Source organism: Cololabis saira, chromosome 14 (assembly GCF_033807715.1).
Source record: "Cololabis saira isolate AMF1-May2022 chromosome 14, fColSai1.1, whole genome shotgun sequence".
NCBI classification, from domain to species: domain Eukaryota; kingdom Metazoa; phylum Chordata; class Actinopteri; order Beloniformes; family Belonidae; genus Cololabis; species Cololabis saira.
In genome coordinates this window covers 17,349,488-17,367,793 of record NC_084600.1, presented here as the reverse complement: position 1 = coordinate 17,367,793, position 18,306 = coordinate 17,349,488, and the positions used below count along the sequence as shown (strand labels likewise).

Sequence of the window (18,306 nt, the reverse complement as noted above, 5' to 3'; positions counted from 1 at the left end):
TTTATTGTCACGTGGTCTTGGCACAGCTTCACAAGGTTAACATGCCAGGGGATATCAATCAAAGGAAATTGTAACTTCCCGTCACATCCACATACATCAACCAGCAAGTGTCAAAGAGGCTTCACCCGTGCTCGTTCTGAGCTTTTCCAGAGGCAAATTACCATCAACTGTACCTGCTAAGGTTTGATACTTCTAACAGTGTGAGAGGCAATTGAGCCCTATAAGTTTTCACTGAGTGATATCAAGGTAACAGCAAGGTTGCAAGTGAATGTTGTTATAAAATGATTATTCAAAGACTCAGCAACAACATAGACTATAAATATTTACACTGCAGAAGAGGAGAGATGGAAATCCGTCAATAAGCCACCACAGTCATTTATCTGTTCCCCAACTCAGGCTGGTGACTAATTGAATCAAGAATAATATCAACAAAATGAGGATCAATGGGGGGAAAAAATGCCCTTCGCAAAATTATTGTGAAGAGACTTCATTTAGTGTATATGCATGAGCTGAATAGAAATACATTTAGCAGACTCCAGCTTCTTGAGCAACACATAACAAAAGGGCTTGCACAGGAAAGCAAATCAGTTTCGCTACTGCACTTTCATACTGATTGTATCTGTTCCCCAACTCTGGTTGTGACTAACTGAATCAAGAATAATATAAACAAAATAAGAATCAATGGGGAGGGGGGGGTGCGCTTCAGAAAATTACTGTAACGAGAGACTACATTTACCATAAAAAAATGCATTGTGCTTCAGCCTTTTGAGCAGCACATAATAAAAGCACCTGAATTGGGAGGCAAATCAGTCTGGTACTGCAGCACAACTCTTCTTTCTCTCAATCTCAATCCACATCTCATTCTCACACGCTCTGCAGGCGTGGAATAACTGGACGTAACCAGTGTATATGCACGTGATGTCTGGTAAGAATTATAAGACTTTAGTTAACCATTTTATCCCCTTATCGTAACACATTTTCGTAGACTCTGAATACCTGATTTCCAATCTTAATTAAAAAAATAAAAAATAAAAAAAAAAGTACTTATTATACCCACATCATGACTGAGCATGAGCTTCTCCCCGGCGACATGCTTCCGTGGACTCACAAATAACTTCAACTCTAATAATCCTAATATAATACCTATTAAGAGTTTGTAGAAAGGAAATTTACAAATATGCAATTTCAATCAACATGGATGTTTCTTGGGGGTTTAATCAAAATGCACCGTTTTAATGAACAGCCAGCTGCCACACTTACGTAAAATAAAACCCCTCAGCAATAAGACGAGGTCTCCAAGTTGCCCTTCTAAGACATAGGAGTTAAAATGGGTTAAAACTGTCTATTCTCTGCAGGGTAAAGCCCGAAACTCACAGCATAATCACTGGCCTATAAACACCACAGATAACTCAAAGTACATGGTTAACGTGCTAAGGTTGCTGCATACAAATAAATCTGTATGCGACGGATTAAGATGAGATTTACCAAATAATGTGTATGTGTTCAAGTTTCTTCCAACAGAAGTGAAGTTGTGCATCTGCTTTCACCCGTCTGTAGGAGTCTTTCCTCAGAGGTCATCAAATACATCCAGCTTCAGGGTTTCTATTAATAAGTATTGATTATTCTAGCCACAGAGGCTGGATCTGTCAGACCTAGCGGTGAATCACAATCTGTGCTTTTCGACATCTCAGACAGGTGTGTTGTCACACAAAGTCAGTTTTCCAGCTACCATTTCACGCCTGCTGTCTCCAGGTTGAGTCCAGAGTAATTAAACTTGGTAAAGTTTAAATTATTCTGTTTAAAGGGGAAATATAACAGGAAAAAATAAAATAACATATGGTTGAGTGCTAATGAGTGTGTGAGTGTGTGTGTGTGTGTGTGTGTGTGTGTGTGTGTGTGTGTGTCTGTGTGTGTGTTGCAGGGGCCAGGACGGAGAGTTGGAGTCCTCATTTAAGGCATTTCTACATACATTGGGACTATAATGACACAACGTCAACAAAATAATTAAGCTGGACATGTTGATATATTCCATCAGAAGGCATGGTTCTGAAACATTTATCAGAAAAAAAACCCTGTCCTACATTCTGTCATTAAATGGGAGGACAATCAACCAAGAACTGAATAATTTGATGAAATTGGAAATCTTCACCATTCATTTGCATTTTTGTGTCTGATGAGTTTTGACATATTGTGAAATAGCTCTACTGTTTCTTAGATTTTTCATTAATTTATATAACTTTGTGCTTCTGTTTCCTTTTGTCTCAAAGTCTGTGTTTTGATCCAGCTCCTCCTCATCTGTCTTCTGACATTAAAGAAAAACACAAAAGCATCAATGTTGAAAACAGAAGCTATGAACCACATTAGAAACATTGCGAGTAGGTGTATTATTATATTTTTTTAATTAATTCAACTTTATATTTTCGTCTATCACCTCTTATGTGATGTCTTACTTTCAACAAATCAAAATCACCCTGTTACTGCATATCACCAAACTGCACCTCTGAGTTTCTCCTGCCGTCTCAACTGCTTCTAGTTACCCTCATACAGGTTTTTTCTTTTTTTAAAGCCCAAGAAAAAATCAATGTCAGCACTTTTTTGTTTCATCATAAAATTTTATTTAAAACATTTTAATTGGAAAGGAAAGAAGTGTGTTTTATATTTCTATTAAGTGTCCTTCAGTTCGGCATAAATTTAAAAGGTTGAGGTCACAGAGTTGTAAAGCTACTGGAGAAAAAACCCAGAAAATTAATATTGGCCAACCGATACATGTTTTATTTGAGGCCTTTACAGCAGAATTCAGCTTGGGGTTTAGAATTACTTGCTTAGATTTTATGGAGGCATTTGAATAGAAAAATCTGCAGCGTTTCAGCAGTCGGTAGTTTGTTGACAGCCCCTAAACGAGACCGTGGCTATTGGTCGAATATCCAAAATAAAACCAATTTCACTGCAGTATTTATAGAGAAATAGTAGCTTCATTTCAACCGTTATACAGTATTAGAACAACCCCTCCAACTTTACATGGGGTCTCCCGTGACAGAAAATGCCGTGACTGAGCCGTTCAGATTTGGACGGTACAGTTACATAAGAGACCCGGATCACAGTAGAAATCCAGCTTTCCCATCTTTATCTCCACCTGCCTTTACATCACGCAGCATTTGCTGCATGTCCGATGTGAGTAGCACAAAGCTATAACACCAGTTTAATCAGTTTCTCATTCTGTCCCCTAAAACAAGCTGCAGCGAACAGATCTGTAAATACATATTGTATCCCTGTGGTATATAAACTAAAGCATGTTACAGATATTACTGGAGACTATGTTATGATTACTGTTATTTCCATGCTCATAGACATGTCTAATAACTTTATATAGTCAAGCTTTTCTATATAGCCAGAATTTAATTAAACTAGCAAAACAAAATAACCATAAAGCTGCAACCTATAGTCTGTGTGGGTTTCTCAACTCTCGTCAGCCGTAAAAGCATCTTAATTTTCTGAGGATGGCCTCAGTACGGTACACTGGTGTGAAGGTAGACTTCCAGTTTGGATCACTACTTTACAAACCATAAACTCTTCAAACTTTGTAAACAAAATGCACAGGAGATTCAGACTGATGAATTATTATTAATAATAATAATATTAATATTATTAATTATTAGAAATATTGATCTTTTGAAGAACTCAAGGTTTCACAGAAGTACACTGTTCTCACATCAAATAATTTTTAACTATATACAGTAATATTGCATGACTATAATACATATATAAAGGAAATTGTACACATCTATCATAAAAACCAGCTTCCTAATGTACGGCAGGTTCTCATCATAAGGTCCACAACACCACTGACTGTTTTCTGTCGTATTGGGCACCAAGACAAGTTACAGCTAATCCTTTTAAATCCTGAAACTAGTGTTGTCGGGCCTCCACGAAACAGCTTTTTTGTTGGGTTTTTTTTTTTTTTTGGCCTCCAGTTTCCTTGATGGAGATCTGCTAGAAAAGTCAACCTATCTAACACTCAGTAATGTTCCCGCGAGGGAGGGGGGAGCATAAGCCACATCAGGTTGTCCGTGGCCTGTAACAGCGTCTAGGCTCATGTTATGCATCAAACTGACATCTGCAAGAAAGCCTGAATTCAATGGGTACCATTTTTCTTGCTTCCAACACATCTGCTTGAATACATCCACCTAATATCTCTCACACGCTGACAGCTGCCATTGTAACAAGATAATCAATGTTCACGTAACCTCTCAGTTTTATTCTTCTGGTAAATCTATCTGCATAATGACAAACGGCCTCACCCCCAACTCCTTTTGTTATCAACGGACAATAACATTTATATTAACTCTCTAATAGGCAATATCTCTGGTTTTCATTCCAGTTAGCTTAACTCTTTGTAACAAGCAAGTGTTTGTGTCGTCATTTATTTAAGTAAATAAGGTTGAGAAAATAGGTTCTATGCAGATAAAATGTTTCTTTTGTTCTGCACACAATAAAGCCCAAGAAATCCATCTATCCATCCTTTTATTTCCACTTATCCAGGTCTGAGCCTAAAAAGTGATGCCTACATCTCCCTCTCCCTGGCCACGTCATCCTGATCCTCTGGAAGGATACCGAGGCATAGCCATCAGAGATATAATCTCCCCAGTGTGTCCCGGGTCTTCTTTGGGGCCTACACCCACTTTGACATGCCCAAAGCCCAGGAAGCATCCTTATCAGATGCCCAAACAACATCAGTTTGGTCCTCTCTATGTGGAAGAGCAGAGGCTCTACTCCAAGTCCCTCATGGATGACTGAACTTCTCACCCTTCTTTTAAGTCAGCCACCAAGCAGAGGAAACACTTCAGCCACTGGTATTTGCAGTCTGGTTCTTGTTGTTTGTGACCATAGGTGAGGATGAGAACATACTGTATAGATCGACCAGTAAAAAGAGTCTCGCCTCTTAACTTAAGTCCGTTCTGACCATAAGAGACCGGCACAGAGTCTGCACTACCGTAGCTGATCCACCTGTCCATCTCCTGCTTTCTAGCACTCCGTGGGAAGAGTATGGATGGGATGTAAAGTTAATGCTGAGAATCATCAAGAAGCTGTGTGTGTGTTTGTAAACTGGATTAGGCCATGTTTGTTTGTCTCCAGGTCTAGAATCACAAAGTCAGGATGCCATCAGATTAATTCATCAGGTAAGTCAACCACCGTATTCTTCTTCGGATTCGAGCGCCTTTTCCTGATGCACGGATTACGGTGCAGCGCTTCTACAGTACCTCATCATCGCGGCAGAGAGCCAAGCAAGTTCACACTTGTTCGTAAATGCCGTTTTCTGTGCATGGAATATAAACTATTTTGTGTTTGGAAGGGCGAGACGGCATGAAATTTGACCAAAGCAGCTTTGCAGCTTTGGAGTTAAAACCCTGTGGTCCAAATAAAAATATAGTAAATAAGAAATGTTACAGCTAATTTAAAGAAGGTGGATATTTGTTGTTTGCTCGGTTGACTGGTTTTTGGTTCCTTCTTAATCTGTGTTGGGCAAGAAGTTGTAATCTGAACATCATCGGGAATAATGTTTGTATATGCTAGGGCTGGGCGACATATCGAGATTTTAATATATATCGATATATTTTCAAACGCGATATGGTACGAGACAATATCGTTTATATCGAAACTTTTTTTTTTTTTATGATTTTGATATAGCTTATTTTGTGGCAAATTGACTTGAATGTTTTATTTGAGATTTGCACGAACATTTTGTTATTTGCACAACTGTCAACCTCAGTGGAAAAGTCTGCCTGTTACTGTCTACATTGTATTAATTGCACATTGTATTTTAATTTAATTGTTATGCAGGAAAGGGATATTTGTTTTATTTTATTCAAAAAGCATTTTTATTCTATATATGCAGGCAGTTTATTTTTATTTCATTTGTTTTATACATTTTGATATTGTGCAGACCTCTGTTAATAAATGTACCTGTGTGACATTTGGCACGAGGCTTTGTATTAAAACTGACTGTTTTTTTAAGGGTTTGCCTCAGAAAAAAATGAAGCTAACAGAGATGCTATGCTATAATGCTTTGGGGGAAACCCCAATTATGGCACAGAAAAAATATCGATATATATGTCGAGTATCGCCATTCAGCTAGAAAATATCGAGATATGACTTTTGGTCCATATCGCCCAGCCCTAGTATATGCTTCCCAGAAAGGCATATGATATCACCAGATGTATGCACTCTGTTGAAAGCTAACAGCATAATAATTAAAAGAGTAAAGACTGAATCATTCTTCCTGACACCAAGATTGGTGGTAAGTAACTCTTGAGGGAATATTCATCCAGGCAAGAGGTGTGATACATCTTGGGCATGTTGTCACTTCATCTTCAGGCCACACAGAGACAAACGGCGATTTACATTCTCACTCACACCCAAGGACAATACATAACTACCAATCAACCAATCAGAGCCTACTGAGGTGGGGGAGGGCAAACTCCATATTCAAAGACCCTAGTTGAGTTTTTAAACTGAGAACCCTCTTGCTGCAAGGCACCAGTACAAACCACCACCCCACCAGGCAAGCCCATATTTATTCATTTGCCTCTTTATTTATTTATGCAGTCATTTAAAATTGATGGCTATGGCATTCCATGAAAAAGGGGGTTTCTGGATGCACGTCCAGTTCAATGAATACATGAGTAGCCGGTTGAAGGGCTTCACCATTGGTTGTGTTGGATGCTCAGAGGGGTGGCTAGCCTTAAACCCAAGATGGCCCCCACATGGATTATCCGAGGCCATCTCTTGAATAAACCGGATAGATATTGGGACGAAGTTATGGTCAACTGATTGCCTTAGCAAGAAAACACAACTAATCAAATTCTTATTCATTCAAGACTGGAACAGACCAAGACGTTCAACATATACATAAATATTTATTCATATGATTTATATAACCTCTATATTGACAAAGATGGCATACACACATCATCTGTATAATTTTTTGTATGAAAGGTTTGAATCAATGTTTTATGAAAACTTAAATGTTTATATTAATTCTCACAGTCAACAAAACTGTTTACTATCCAGACTAAGTGAGACTACAGAAAACCAAAACTCGACAACAAAATCCACCTGAAAATGCTACTGGTAACGGCTTCTTCCAGTAGAAGGACTACCCGAAAACCCCACTGGATTGTCACAGCTTCAGATTTTTATTGACAGACGAGCTGCTCCGCTAGCGACTAGTGTAACCCTGGTAAAGTGGGAACTGAATGGAGGCTTTGATCAAAGGAAGTGGCTGAATATTCTGTCAGACTGTGGGAAATATTCAAAGTAATCATGTGGGGAAACTCAAGTACTAGAAAACTACACATGTTATTACTCTGCATACAGACTACATATAGTCAACATGATGACAGGCAATTTATGGGGAACAGATGCAAGAAATGTACATTAGTGGAAACCATTCCGGGTACCAGTGTAGGTCTCAGGCAGCCGGTGTGGTTCAGTATTTCCCTGGGATTCTGTTTTATTAAAACATTTTTTGAGAGATTGGGAGGTGGCTGAGCCTTAAATGACTGGGCAAAAGTGGGGGGAGTGATTGCATCTCATGAATTAATGATTGAGAAGCATATACATATGTGCTGATTAAGTGTTGATTGTTCTTGTTTGTTCTATGTATTTGTTTTGTGAACCATTTCATGATCCGGATCTGAGCAAGGAAGGTTGGATCTGTAAAAATGTAATTACATTTTAAAACCAAAAAATAATACTTTATTTTTTTAAATATATGTACTTGTATGTGCTCCGCCACGGCTAAGAAGGTTTAAAATCTTTTGAACAGAGCGATCCTGATTAATTTTCGAGAAAGTAGCCAGAGTGTGTGCACGAACACCCAGACAGTTCATAAGAGCCTCTTCACCCCTGACTTGACAGAATGGGCAGTAAATGTCATTGCAATCTAAACCACATTTAACATGTTCCTTCGCCAACCTAAATTGAGTTTCAGATCAATAAATCTGAGATAAATAAAGTCCAATCTTTTGAATTACAGATACATTAGCAGCAGACAGGTGGTAGAAAGGGGCATGGTGAAAATTTGTTTCTTTGCTAATGGATTTTGTAATTGCCCTGTTGCTTGGTAATAATTAATTATGAAATATGAATTGACGTTGATTTCTTCATGGTCCGGCAGATTTCACAACATTAGGCTCTTGGTCTGCTGTACAGTAGGAATAATATTTTAAACTCATATCAGTGGATTCCCAATTTTAAACCAAAATTTGAAATTTGAGAGTTAAAGCTGTACCGAAGGACGAAAGCGTCAAGCCTGGTAATAACATGCTGATTTACTAGGTAACAAATATGACAGTTTGATCGTTTTACTGCATCATATACAGGAAAACAAAATATTTACTGCACAACACACTGTCAACAGTGGATGGAAAGCAGCAACATTGATTCTGTTTCTGCTGGTTCATCACAAGTCAGCTGAAGCAGCACATTCACTTAAATAGTAATCACAGAGATGGAGAAGTGCACGGCTCCATACATCACAGGAGGACATGTATGAGGTCAAGAGAGAAGGAGCTGTATTCAGCTGGCAGGGAAATGAAAGAGGGGTGAAGCAGATGGATTTGTGAGTTAGCCGCACATTTGATAAGGTTGCATTCTTGGGGCTTGCAATTTTGAGGATTTGCAGAAAGCATTGGCCCCAGTAGTATAATAAACTAAAATTCTTCACCAACTTCATATATTATGCCTGACAAACATGACTGGTCATGATGTTACGTTCAAATTGGGATATATATTAAATTCATGTTATTTAAGTAGAACCTAAATAAATGAAGATGAATACATTAATCAGTGTTTGAAGCTTAGTTTTGGGCTAAACTGTTATCAGGATGATGTCTTGCATACCTTTCTTTTCTTGAAGGCTTGCCGTGCAAGGTAACCTCTACTTGCAGCTTGGAACAGGGTCAGATTCCGCTTGGTCTGCTCATCCCTCTGTTCCTCCAGCTTAGCCAAAGTGCCAGCTCTGAAGAACAACTGGAGCAAGACACAATGATGTGAAAAAATATTAGCAAAGGGAAACAGTATTGAGAGACCACTTAAAGCTTACTTTGTAAAAGAGGAAATTAAACCCAAAGTCCTCCTTTAATGCAAAGCACAGCAGCAAAGTTTAAAAAGAATTGGCTTAAAAAGTTTTTTTTTTTTAAAGTACTGAAGTAAAAAAATCAATAAGAAACATTGTAATCCACAGACAAGAGAGTCTTATCTAGCTGATAGAGCTGGGATTAAGTTATTATCGTGGAAAATCAGCCTTGTCGTTTTTAATCTGGGCCAAAGGTGAAACACAGGTAGTCAGCCAATCGAAGGCGGATCACATGACAGGTCCTCTGATCCTTAGATGGACCCGGTAATTCATGCTGGATATGATGACAAGATGCTCCTAAGATGATTTAAAAAAGGTCTCTCAAAACAAGCCACACTACTTTATAAAGAACCAATCTGTTTTTGGTCTATTTTTGGTCTACTATTAAAAAGGTAGTGTACAAACATGACGGAACAGTGTCAGAGGAGAAACCTGTAAACCGGGGACGTGTGATGCACCGACATCACGGGATACTGCTTTTCAAATTGCTTCAAGGGCTTGAGCAGAAGTTTATCTTTTATCATCATCACATGCAGGCGGTGCTTTGTAAAACGTGGTAGACCGTGCTGTCTTCTTACATGTGGCTATGTGTGATCGCAGAGTTTATCCTGCGCAGAGCTTTGAATCCACTGCTCGAAGGTTATTTGAGGCGGGTGTAATTGGCATGCAAGTGAGACAGGTTGCTATGACGCCGATGGAATGCTTTGTGAATAGCCAACTGTGCTTGTCTACTTCTGAGTGCATTTCACACTCCAAAGTGTGGCACCATGCGAGGCAGCCTCCAAACCATTCTTGTGTCGTGTGCTTTAAAAGGCTCTAGTACGCCGCGCATCTCTGAGAGCATAAGTTCCATTGTTTCATATGTGACTGTTTCCTTTGATTTCAGTCTTAGCTGATGGCCACTTTCCAGCTGATGGGATTAGACTTGATTAGGTCTTAGTTTCAAACGCTGCTCACTGTGACTACCACACTACAGTCATGTTGAAAAAACAAAAAAGAGGGGCGTTCGTAGTGGTAATTTGCTCTAATGACATAAAATGAAAGAGGGAATTACGTTGTCTAGCGCCTGTCAAGACAAGTCTGGAGGGTAGCCACCAACTAAAAGGCTGGAAGAAGGGACCAGGTTTGGCAACCTTCCACATAAGGACAGCAAACAAACCTAAAAGGGGGGCAGGTGCAATGAAACACACACGTCCCCAGACAACGAGTGGCATTCAAAAAAAAAAAGAAAGAAAAAGGTGCTTACTGCAGCTCTGTAGAGTTTAAAGAGGAGAGAATCTGGCAGCAATTCAAAGCTCAGGTTTATTGGGCAACGTTGAAACTGTTTATTTCTTGGAGAATTAGCAGCATTACTCACCCTGCTCAGACCCATATGGTAGCTGCTCTTCTCCAAGTCCAAGGACTCCAGGAGCTCCTCCACAGCCTGGGTAAAAGCACATATGTGCACAGACAGACATACTCTTTCATAACCACAATCCAGCAGAATTGTTTATAGACACAGCGACATTCACACGAGCCATAGTTACCCTAGGTTGTTAAATTAGCAGTAACATGCAGATTTCCTTCTTCCTTCATCCATTTCCAACTGGATTTTGTTTTAAAATGTAATGAGCAAGAACATGAAAGGCTCGGATCTTCATAACGCCCACAAACCAATTACAGGTCGTCCCCCATAATGCACCCGCTTCTGGCTTATTCGTCATGAGCCTCTGGTGGTGTTGGCCCCTTTTGAAACTTTGAGCACACACATCCAGCGTGGGGGTACACCATCAGCCACCCAGGAGCCTCCCTTCACCCAGTCCATCTAGCAGCCTGTGTATACTGTAGTCGTATTGTTGTCTAAGCCTTTTCCCCTCTCTATTTGAGCCTCCGCTCTCAAAGACTACATCTAGATTACACCAGGAGAGGTTTGCCTCGAATACTGAGGGGCTTTTGTTTGCCAGTGTTTCCACAGAAACTCAGCCTCAGCGCGCCAACAGAGACCAATACTCCCCCTTAACCCCCGTTCTTCAGCAATCTCTCTCTGTTTCTCCCAGTTCTCTTTGGAAACCAACTTTTTTTTATTTTTCTCCTATTTTTCTCAACTGCAGCTGAAGCGTCTCTTACAAGGACCATAGCTGAACTTACTCATTCAGTTAAATATTTAGGAAAGCAACTCTAACTAGTGAATCGACAATAAAAGCACAATAGCAGAAAGCGCAAACATGGCAAAAATCACTAGAAAAACCTAAAAAAAAAATTTTAAATACTACTACTTGAACTGTAGATTGCTTAAAATCACAAGTGCTAGTTGACTGGTAATTTGTAGTTTTGACTCAAGTGAAACGCTTTCTCAGCCACAAATCAGATCTCCCTCTTTCACGATAGTGATGAGGTTAAGTTGATTGGGTCATTACTATAGATCTGATGAATGCCTATTTCTCTGTCTGTTGGCTGCTGACAAATCAGCTGCAGATGTAATAAAGTTGCCTCTTCCCAGCATTAATCTTCCACCCTGCTTGGCCACGGGTGGAGCTTTTCGTTTTACCCCCTCTTTGCTGATTGACTTACTCTCCTCTCATCCTTCACTATGTAATTCCTCCCATGCTTCTTGGTGAGGTGCGGAGCCAGCACATCAAAGCGCCGTCGAAATTCAGAGAACACCATATGATCAGGGTAACCTGCAGAAATTCAGTTTTGAATAACATTAAATTCTGATATGTATGAGAGCAATCATTATTTTATGGTGACACATGACACAGAAGCTTGATACAAGTTCTTTTTTTTTTCCTTCACACATATAAATGGACAAGAGGGCTCATTATTACCATGCATGTCCTGAAATAAGAGGTTTAAGAAGCTACCTCACCTTGCCTGTAGATCCGTACAGCATCCAGCAGTTTGGATCCTCGTATTTGAGATCGGAGCAAGGCTACATCGATCTGCATTAAGCCGGGATCTCCAGTCTCCCGCTGAGACTCACATTCCCCTCCTTTGAACAGGGATCCACTGAGAGCCTTCAGAACATCTGCCTTGGGCAATATGCAGTGAACAAAGTGAATCCTAGACCTCCGCACCATGTCAAGGAGAGCATCCTGGAGAAGACAGGTCAGGGTTAGGGAATATGCTTCAAGTAGTTCAGCGGCTGATGCAATATCCAATGACGTATGTACATATAACCCAGCAGCTTAACCTTTAATCTTTTTTTTTTTGAGCAACCACATTCCCTACATATTTTGTCATATTTCTTTTCAAAAGAATAGTGTATGAATTGGTAATTGTATCAGGCATGTTAAGTATTGTTCTGTAGGGAAGTGCTTAAAAACTGAATAACTCCATAATGATCCAAGAAAACATGACTAATTCAATTTTTATCATTTCACATATTAAAACATAAATTTCAGTGTTGAGTCCTCATAGGCTCAAAGTGAAATTCAATCTACCATTCAACTCTTGGTGACCTGTATTTTTTTTTCCAGCTATTGAGAAATACCTTTTCTTTCAATAGAACCTAAATGTAAAATTCAATGACAATTTAATTCTGGGATAGAAGGGTGAGAAAAAGCAGCTGCAGAGCTAAATGTTTTAACAACTGACTGAATTTTCTCCGGCTGCAAGCCAACAACTGGCCTTCGCCGCAACTATTTCTTTTGAAATGCATTGTGAGATGTGAGATATATACTGTATATCGATATATAGATATATATATATATATATATATATATATATATATATATAGATATATTTATAAGCTTTTCGTATCAGTGATCTTTAACAATTACTGTATATGGCTCACTCCTAATGTTTTGAAATTGTACATTAGACATCCTTTTTTCCCCCTTTAAAAACATATTTCTTTGGGTATTTTAGTTCTCTCACCACTTGTAGTTTTATCTGGATGCATAAGGACTTCTTCTTGAGAGCGGCTACCCCTGTGGAGAAGGTCTTCCTCATGCTAGAAGCCCTTCTCAAAGACAGCTGGGAGACCCCCTCGAGGCCAGCAATGGACCCAGACAGCACAGCCACTCCACCCGTACGGTTCATGAACAATGAGCTGATGATCTTCCTGCAGGAGACACAGTGCCTCAGCATGACGTTCAGTAATTACCTGCTAAAGCAATCTCTCATGTCTTCTGTATGTCAACAATGATAGACTCTGCCAGCGTGAGCGGCTCTTACTTCTGGGAGTCCTGCAAGAGGTTTGTAGCGTTGGAAAAGGCAGGATTCTGTTTGGCGTAGTTCAGCCATCCACGGACATCATACTCCACCCAGTCAGTGCCATGACTGTGGCCCAGCAGAAAGTGATTCTCTTTATCACTCTTCAAGAGAAACGTGTGGCCTAATGTAAACATAGGTTTCATCGTTAGATTCCCCAGCTCAAGAGTGAAAGAACAATCTGCTTTATGAATTTATAAAGTCTACACAGAGAGTTTATCAGAACAAGGAGCTTCATCAGTTCTTGATTACTCTGGTATGTGCCATCTGTCTAAAAATTGAGAATTTGATCGTACTTCATTTAATGAAGCGACCGGCTTTCATCTGTTGACTTAGAAAATGAAGGCGAGGATCAATTTTACAAAGCATCCAGTAGGTATCTGTGTGGGCAATGTCTTGCTCCGTAAATGTATCATTTTATCAACTAAATTTCAGACAAGAACCAGTGGATTCGAAATTATACTTTGCTCAAAGTGTTCAATTTGTTTTGCTCTTCATACAACTGATTATATTATAAGCGGATGTATGAAGAAACTTAATAAAGCATTTTTGAATTTAATTAAATCTAATATTCATGCATGCAACTGAAATAAGAGTTCTGTGCCAGGCAATACTGATTATGCGAGTGCATACAGGGCTTTGCATGCAATCTATGATGAGATTTAGCAACAAAAGCTGATTTGTTCTAATACAACAGGGTATAATGGGACACAAAAACATAAATTGCTATATAGCAACAAGACAAATGGTCAAAACCTGCATCTCTTGAGGCAATAACAGGTATCAACATCAGCAAAACTGTTATTTTCATTATAATATAATGTACATTTCTGCATCAAACACCTTTATTGTGTTTCTTGCTTTAAAGAATTTTCCCTCATTTCTATCAACACCAGTCGCTTAACGTTAAGAAAACATAATGATGACTAAATGTGCATGTGTGGTTTTCTTGTCCTTGCCTTTACTCTCGCCCTCAGCGGGTCCATAATAGCTGAAGAGACGACCCAACAGCGTTTCCTCGGACCCCCCAGGTTGCAGGGCCTCCTCCTCCATGAGCCACAACAGGCCTCGTGCTTCATCTGTTCGGACTGAGCGCACCTGTCAGAATAATGTATATATACATTTGTACAGGATCCTTTGTAATCTTCACCACAGGAAATAAATACAGTACTTTCAATCTTCTCTTTAACTTGACCCGTTTAACTCCTCACAGGAGTTAAATGCATGCTTGTTTTCCTCCAAATGTAATTTTTTTTTTATATTCCTCAATGTTTAGAGCTTAAAAAGCATAAAAGAGATGCCCTAACCCTAACCAAGGACATATGCTTGTTTTAACTATTTTATTGGAATGCATTGATGAATTACCCTGAGTATATATATATATATATATATATATATATATATATATATATATATATATATATATATATATATATATATATATATATATATATATATACACACATACATACACACACACACATTATATACGCTATTATTGCTGTATCAGTCAGAGCCAGTTGTGAGAAGCCTTATAATATTTGTAGCACTGGAAATTAAAGTTTCAAAAGCATTTACAGTGTCTGCATCCTTCAGCAGCTACAGAAATAATAGCATCATCAATTCAGCTTTTGCTTATTATAAAAAATGGCAACAAAAAGGAGTTCATAAATATACAGAGTAGGAGGGGAGAAAGGATTAAAAAGTAATACAGTTAGTGATACAATTAGCACTCACATGGAGAAAGAAATAAAACCCACTCCAGCACCAATGAGCATGGAATAATTGCACAATTTCTGTCCTTATCTTCTTGTATTATTCTATGAAATACATGTAGCTTCATTTGAGTGCATACACATAATAGCAGCATAAATACTTTATATTTCCAGAATTAAATTCACTACACATGCAGATATAAGTGTGCCACTTTTATTTATTTATTCATTTGCAATAGATGTTCAAGATAAGCTTCTATTGCTTTAGATGCTAAGAGAAAAATAATTTTAAGCATCACGGTAGACAACATATTTAGGAGCGCTAATGCCTGGATCCACCGGGAAAGGCTTGGCTTAGCAACCAAACCCCAAAACTGTTTTGGTAGCTATCAGAAAGTTACACTTGAGACATCCTTATCAGAGGTGCACACAACACTGACTGCAAATACAACACAAGATACCGGTTTGGAGGAGACATACGTCAACTATGAGGCTTGCAATGAATTGGACATTAAGGCTGTTTGTGATAGTGGCCATCAGAGCAGAAAAAAAAATATATATCTATATATCTGTGGGCGAGAAAAATCTTTGATCAAAATGTCTTTTCACTCTAAGCAATACATCTTTAGAAAGGACTTAAGAAATTACTTTGAAAAGGCTTCTTTTTTTTTCCTTTTTATGTGTGATGTAGTGCAGCTCACTGCTTCTTACAACTTCCCATCAGAGCAGGGACCATTTAAAAAGTAAAGCATTCAAACCAAACACAATAAACCTACAGCAACGTGATCTATGATTCTTTAAACTCTGCCATTTCTGTTACCATGGTGCACATCACAGGCTGCAAAGGCCAAACATTGATTTTCTTTCTTGAAGTCAATTCTCTAACCTCTCTATTCTTGTTCCTTCCTTCTTTTCCAAGCCTCTTTCTCAAACCAGTGCACCACAGCATTAAACGAACCTCTGATTTTTGAAAACAATATTTAAGTTCTTAATTTAAAATGATTAGAATCAGCAATTATTACCTGAAAAGAGACTGATGGACAGGTAAGACTCTTGATAAGCATTCAGAGGCAAGTTATTACACTACCAAATGTATGCCTCACAAACAAAACAAAGACAAAGACAACAAAAACAGAGATAATGGGCAGAAATGCAGTGTCAAGGGAAAGAAGGACATAAAACGCTGAACTAACCAGTGCTTGGCTTGAGGTCTGGTCTACCACTCCTACTGAAAGAGAAGTCACAGGCTCTGTGTCATCGAAGGAAATGTCAATGTTTTCCTGGAGGAAGACAGAAAGGCACAACGACAGTCATTAATGATGCGTGATGAGGCCAAACCTACAAAATATAACATTTCTTTACAGGAGATATGTGTGGTGGTGTTCTTGAGAAGTGAAAAAAAAGAATAAAATTTGCTTAATCAATATTTTGGAACTGAGTTTTTTTTAAACGTTCGGGTATTTAAATAGTTTTCAGCATGAAAGCCAGTTTAATGTCAAGTCCTGAGTTGAAGCCCTTTAAGAGATGAATAAATTTAATCAGGAGGAGGCTAATATTAATGAAAAAGGCATCATGAGTTCTTCTGGGTGAGAGGTGACATGAAATGAGAGGAGGTGTAAATGTGTGTCCCTTTTCAGACAAAGCTGTCCTCCAGGAATAAAAAAAGAAAGAAAGAAAAAAGAAAAAGAAGATGGGACTTTGAGCTCCAGTCTGATCATGTCTCAGAGAAAGAAAGAAAAAAAAAAAGAAATCATAGCCCCGAGGTGATGTCAAAAGAAATAGAAGTTTGCAGAGCTGAAATTGTTGACCGATCCAACACCACCCTGTTCCTTCTGAACTGAATTGAAAAATACTTTATACCACGCAGGATGTTAATAACATGCTGCCATGAGCCCCCAGAGACATGGCCTCCATGTGATCCTGGCTCTTAAAATGTTAATGCCAACATCACAGCTTGGAAACCCAGACCGAAGAGTTGACAAAACGTAACTCATTTCACAGACACTGTTCGCTTTTATTTGTAAAATATTCAGAGTAAGAGCATTGTAAATATATTTCGGGTTCCAGACTGCTAATATGACAAAATATTAAAATATGTGGCCTAGGTGTACAAAACTGCATTGGTAAGTTGTTTTCATCTTATAATACTAGTACAGGTGCAGATTGAACGCTTAAAATCCTAGTAACTGATGAGGATGTTTCTGTTCCGGTTATTGACACTGAATTAATAAATGTTTGAAGAAAAAAAAACATATGAAATGTATTAAAACTAAAAGCTACAATAATTCTATTGTAATAAGAATATGTGACATTTACTGTGACATTTTTTCCCTCTACAGGTAAATGGAAATGCTTAAAACATTAATTTCTGGAGTAAATTGGAAATTAATATACTAAATTAACTTCAGCAGAGCAAAACAGGCATGCAGCTCACAGTGACAAAGTGCAGGCTGCAGTAGATATTGTTGAAAATGTTTATAACGTGGCTAAAGCAGACGCCATCGTTCGAGTTGGCTGTGTACGTGGCACAGGTGAAATTATGTTTGTATTAATGTCCACATGTGGAGAAAACTCAGAAACTTCTTCTCAGCAGCAGCTCAGCAGCACCGAAATCAAAAATTAGAAAGCAATTTTTGTTGTGTGCATCACAGTTTGGTTTGCCTATCACTGTCATTGTTCACAATGGGTGCTCTTTTTAAATGAGTTTGACCCAGTTTTCTATGACAGTTTCACAGCTTCTCATATTTGCAAGATGTTCTGGCAGGAGGGAATTACCGTACACTGCACAGACTTGTGCAATACTTCACTTCCCTCAAATTCCCTTCATCCCAGGGAAAGGATGTGGGTGGGGAAATAGGTGGAAACTCAGAAGACCTTTGTTCACAATATTTTAAGTAATTCGATCTGAATTTTGGGTTAACTTTATGCATTATCAACTGAAAATTACTCCTGGGTGAGAGCTGCAACACCTAAAACAGATGACTATATTAGTGAGTGATGAAAAACATTCCTAATATTTCTCCTTAGATAAATCCTTGAGGATGACTGTGGCCAGTTATTACAGTCCAGGCCTGATGGAATGAGCTCAAAAGGAGGACAGAAGAAGAATAGCTTGTTCATCAGGGAGCAACGCCGCGGCTATGCAGCTGGGCGTGTCTCTCAGAGGCAGCTGTGAGTGACTTTACTTTGATCTCGCCAGGAGAGGTGAGACTAGCATCACTAATGAGAAGGTCTAACACATGAACTACTTTGCCTTGTCAC

General features: G+C 38.8%; 1 protein-coding gene across 8 annotated transcripts in view; it reads right to left on the bottom strand.

Annotated features, from left to right (window-relative positions):
* Positions 1-18,306, bottom strand: part of LOC133459746 (unconventional myosin-XVIIIa-like) — a 71,485-nt gene that overhangs the window by 29,841 nt on the left and 23,338 nt on the right. For all 8 annotated transcript variants that reach the window (XM_061739999.1, XM_061740001.1, XM_061740004.1 and 5 more), the window contains 8 exons: positions 16,239-16,325; positions 14,290-14,428; positions 13,295-13,454; positions 12,995-13,181; positions 11,985-12,210; positions 11,687-11,796; positions 10,494-10,559; positions 8,902-9,030 (listed from right to left, as the gene is read on the bottom strand). In XM_061739999.1, the coding sequence (XP_061595983.1) occupies positions 8,902-9,030; positions 10,494-10,559; positions 11,687-11,796; positions 11,985-12,210; positions 12,995-13,181; positions 13,295-13,454; positions 14,290-14,428; positions 16,239-16,325 (1,104 nt within the window). The remainder of the gene's footprint in view (positions 1-8,901; positions 9,031-10,493; positions 10,560-11,686; positions 11,797-11,984; positions 12,211-12,994; positions 13,182-13,294; positions 13,455-14,289; positions 14,429-16,238; positions 16,326-18,306) is intronic.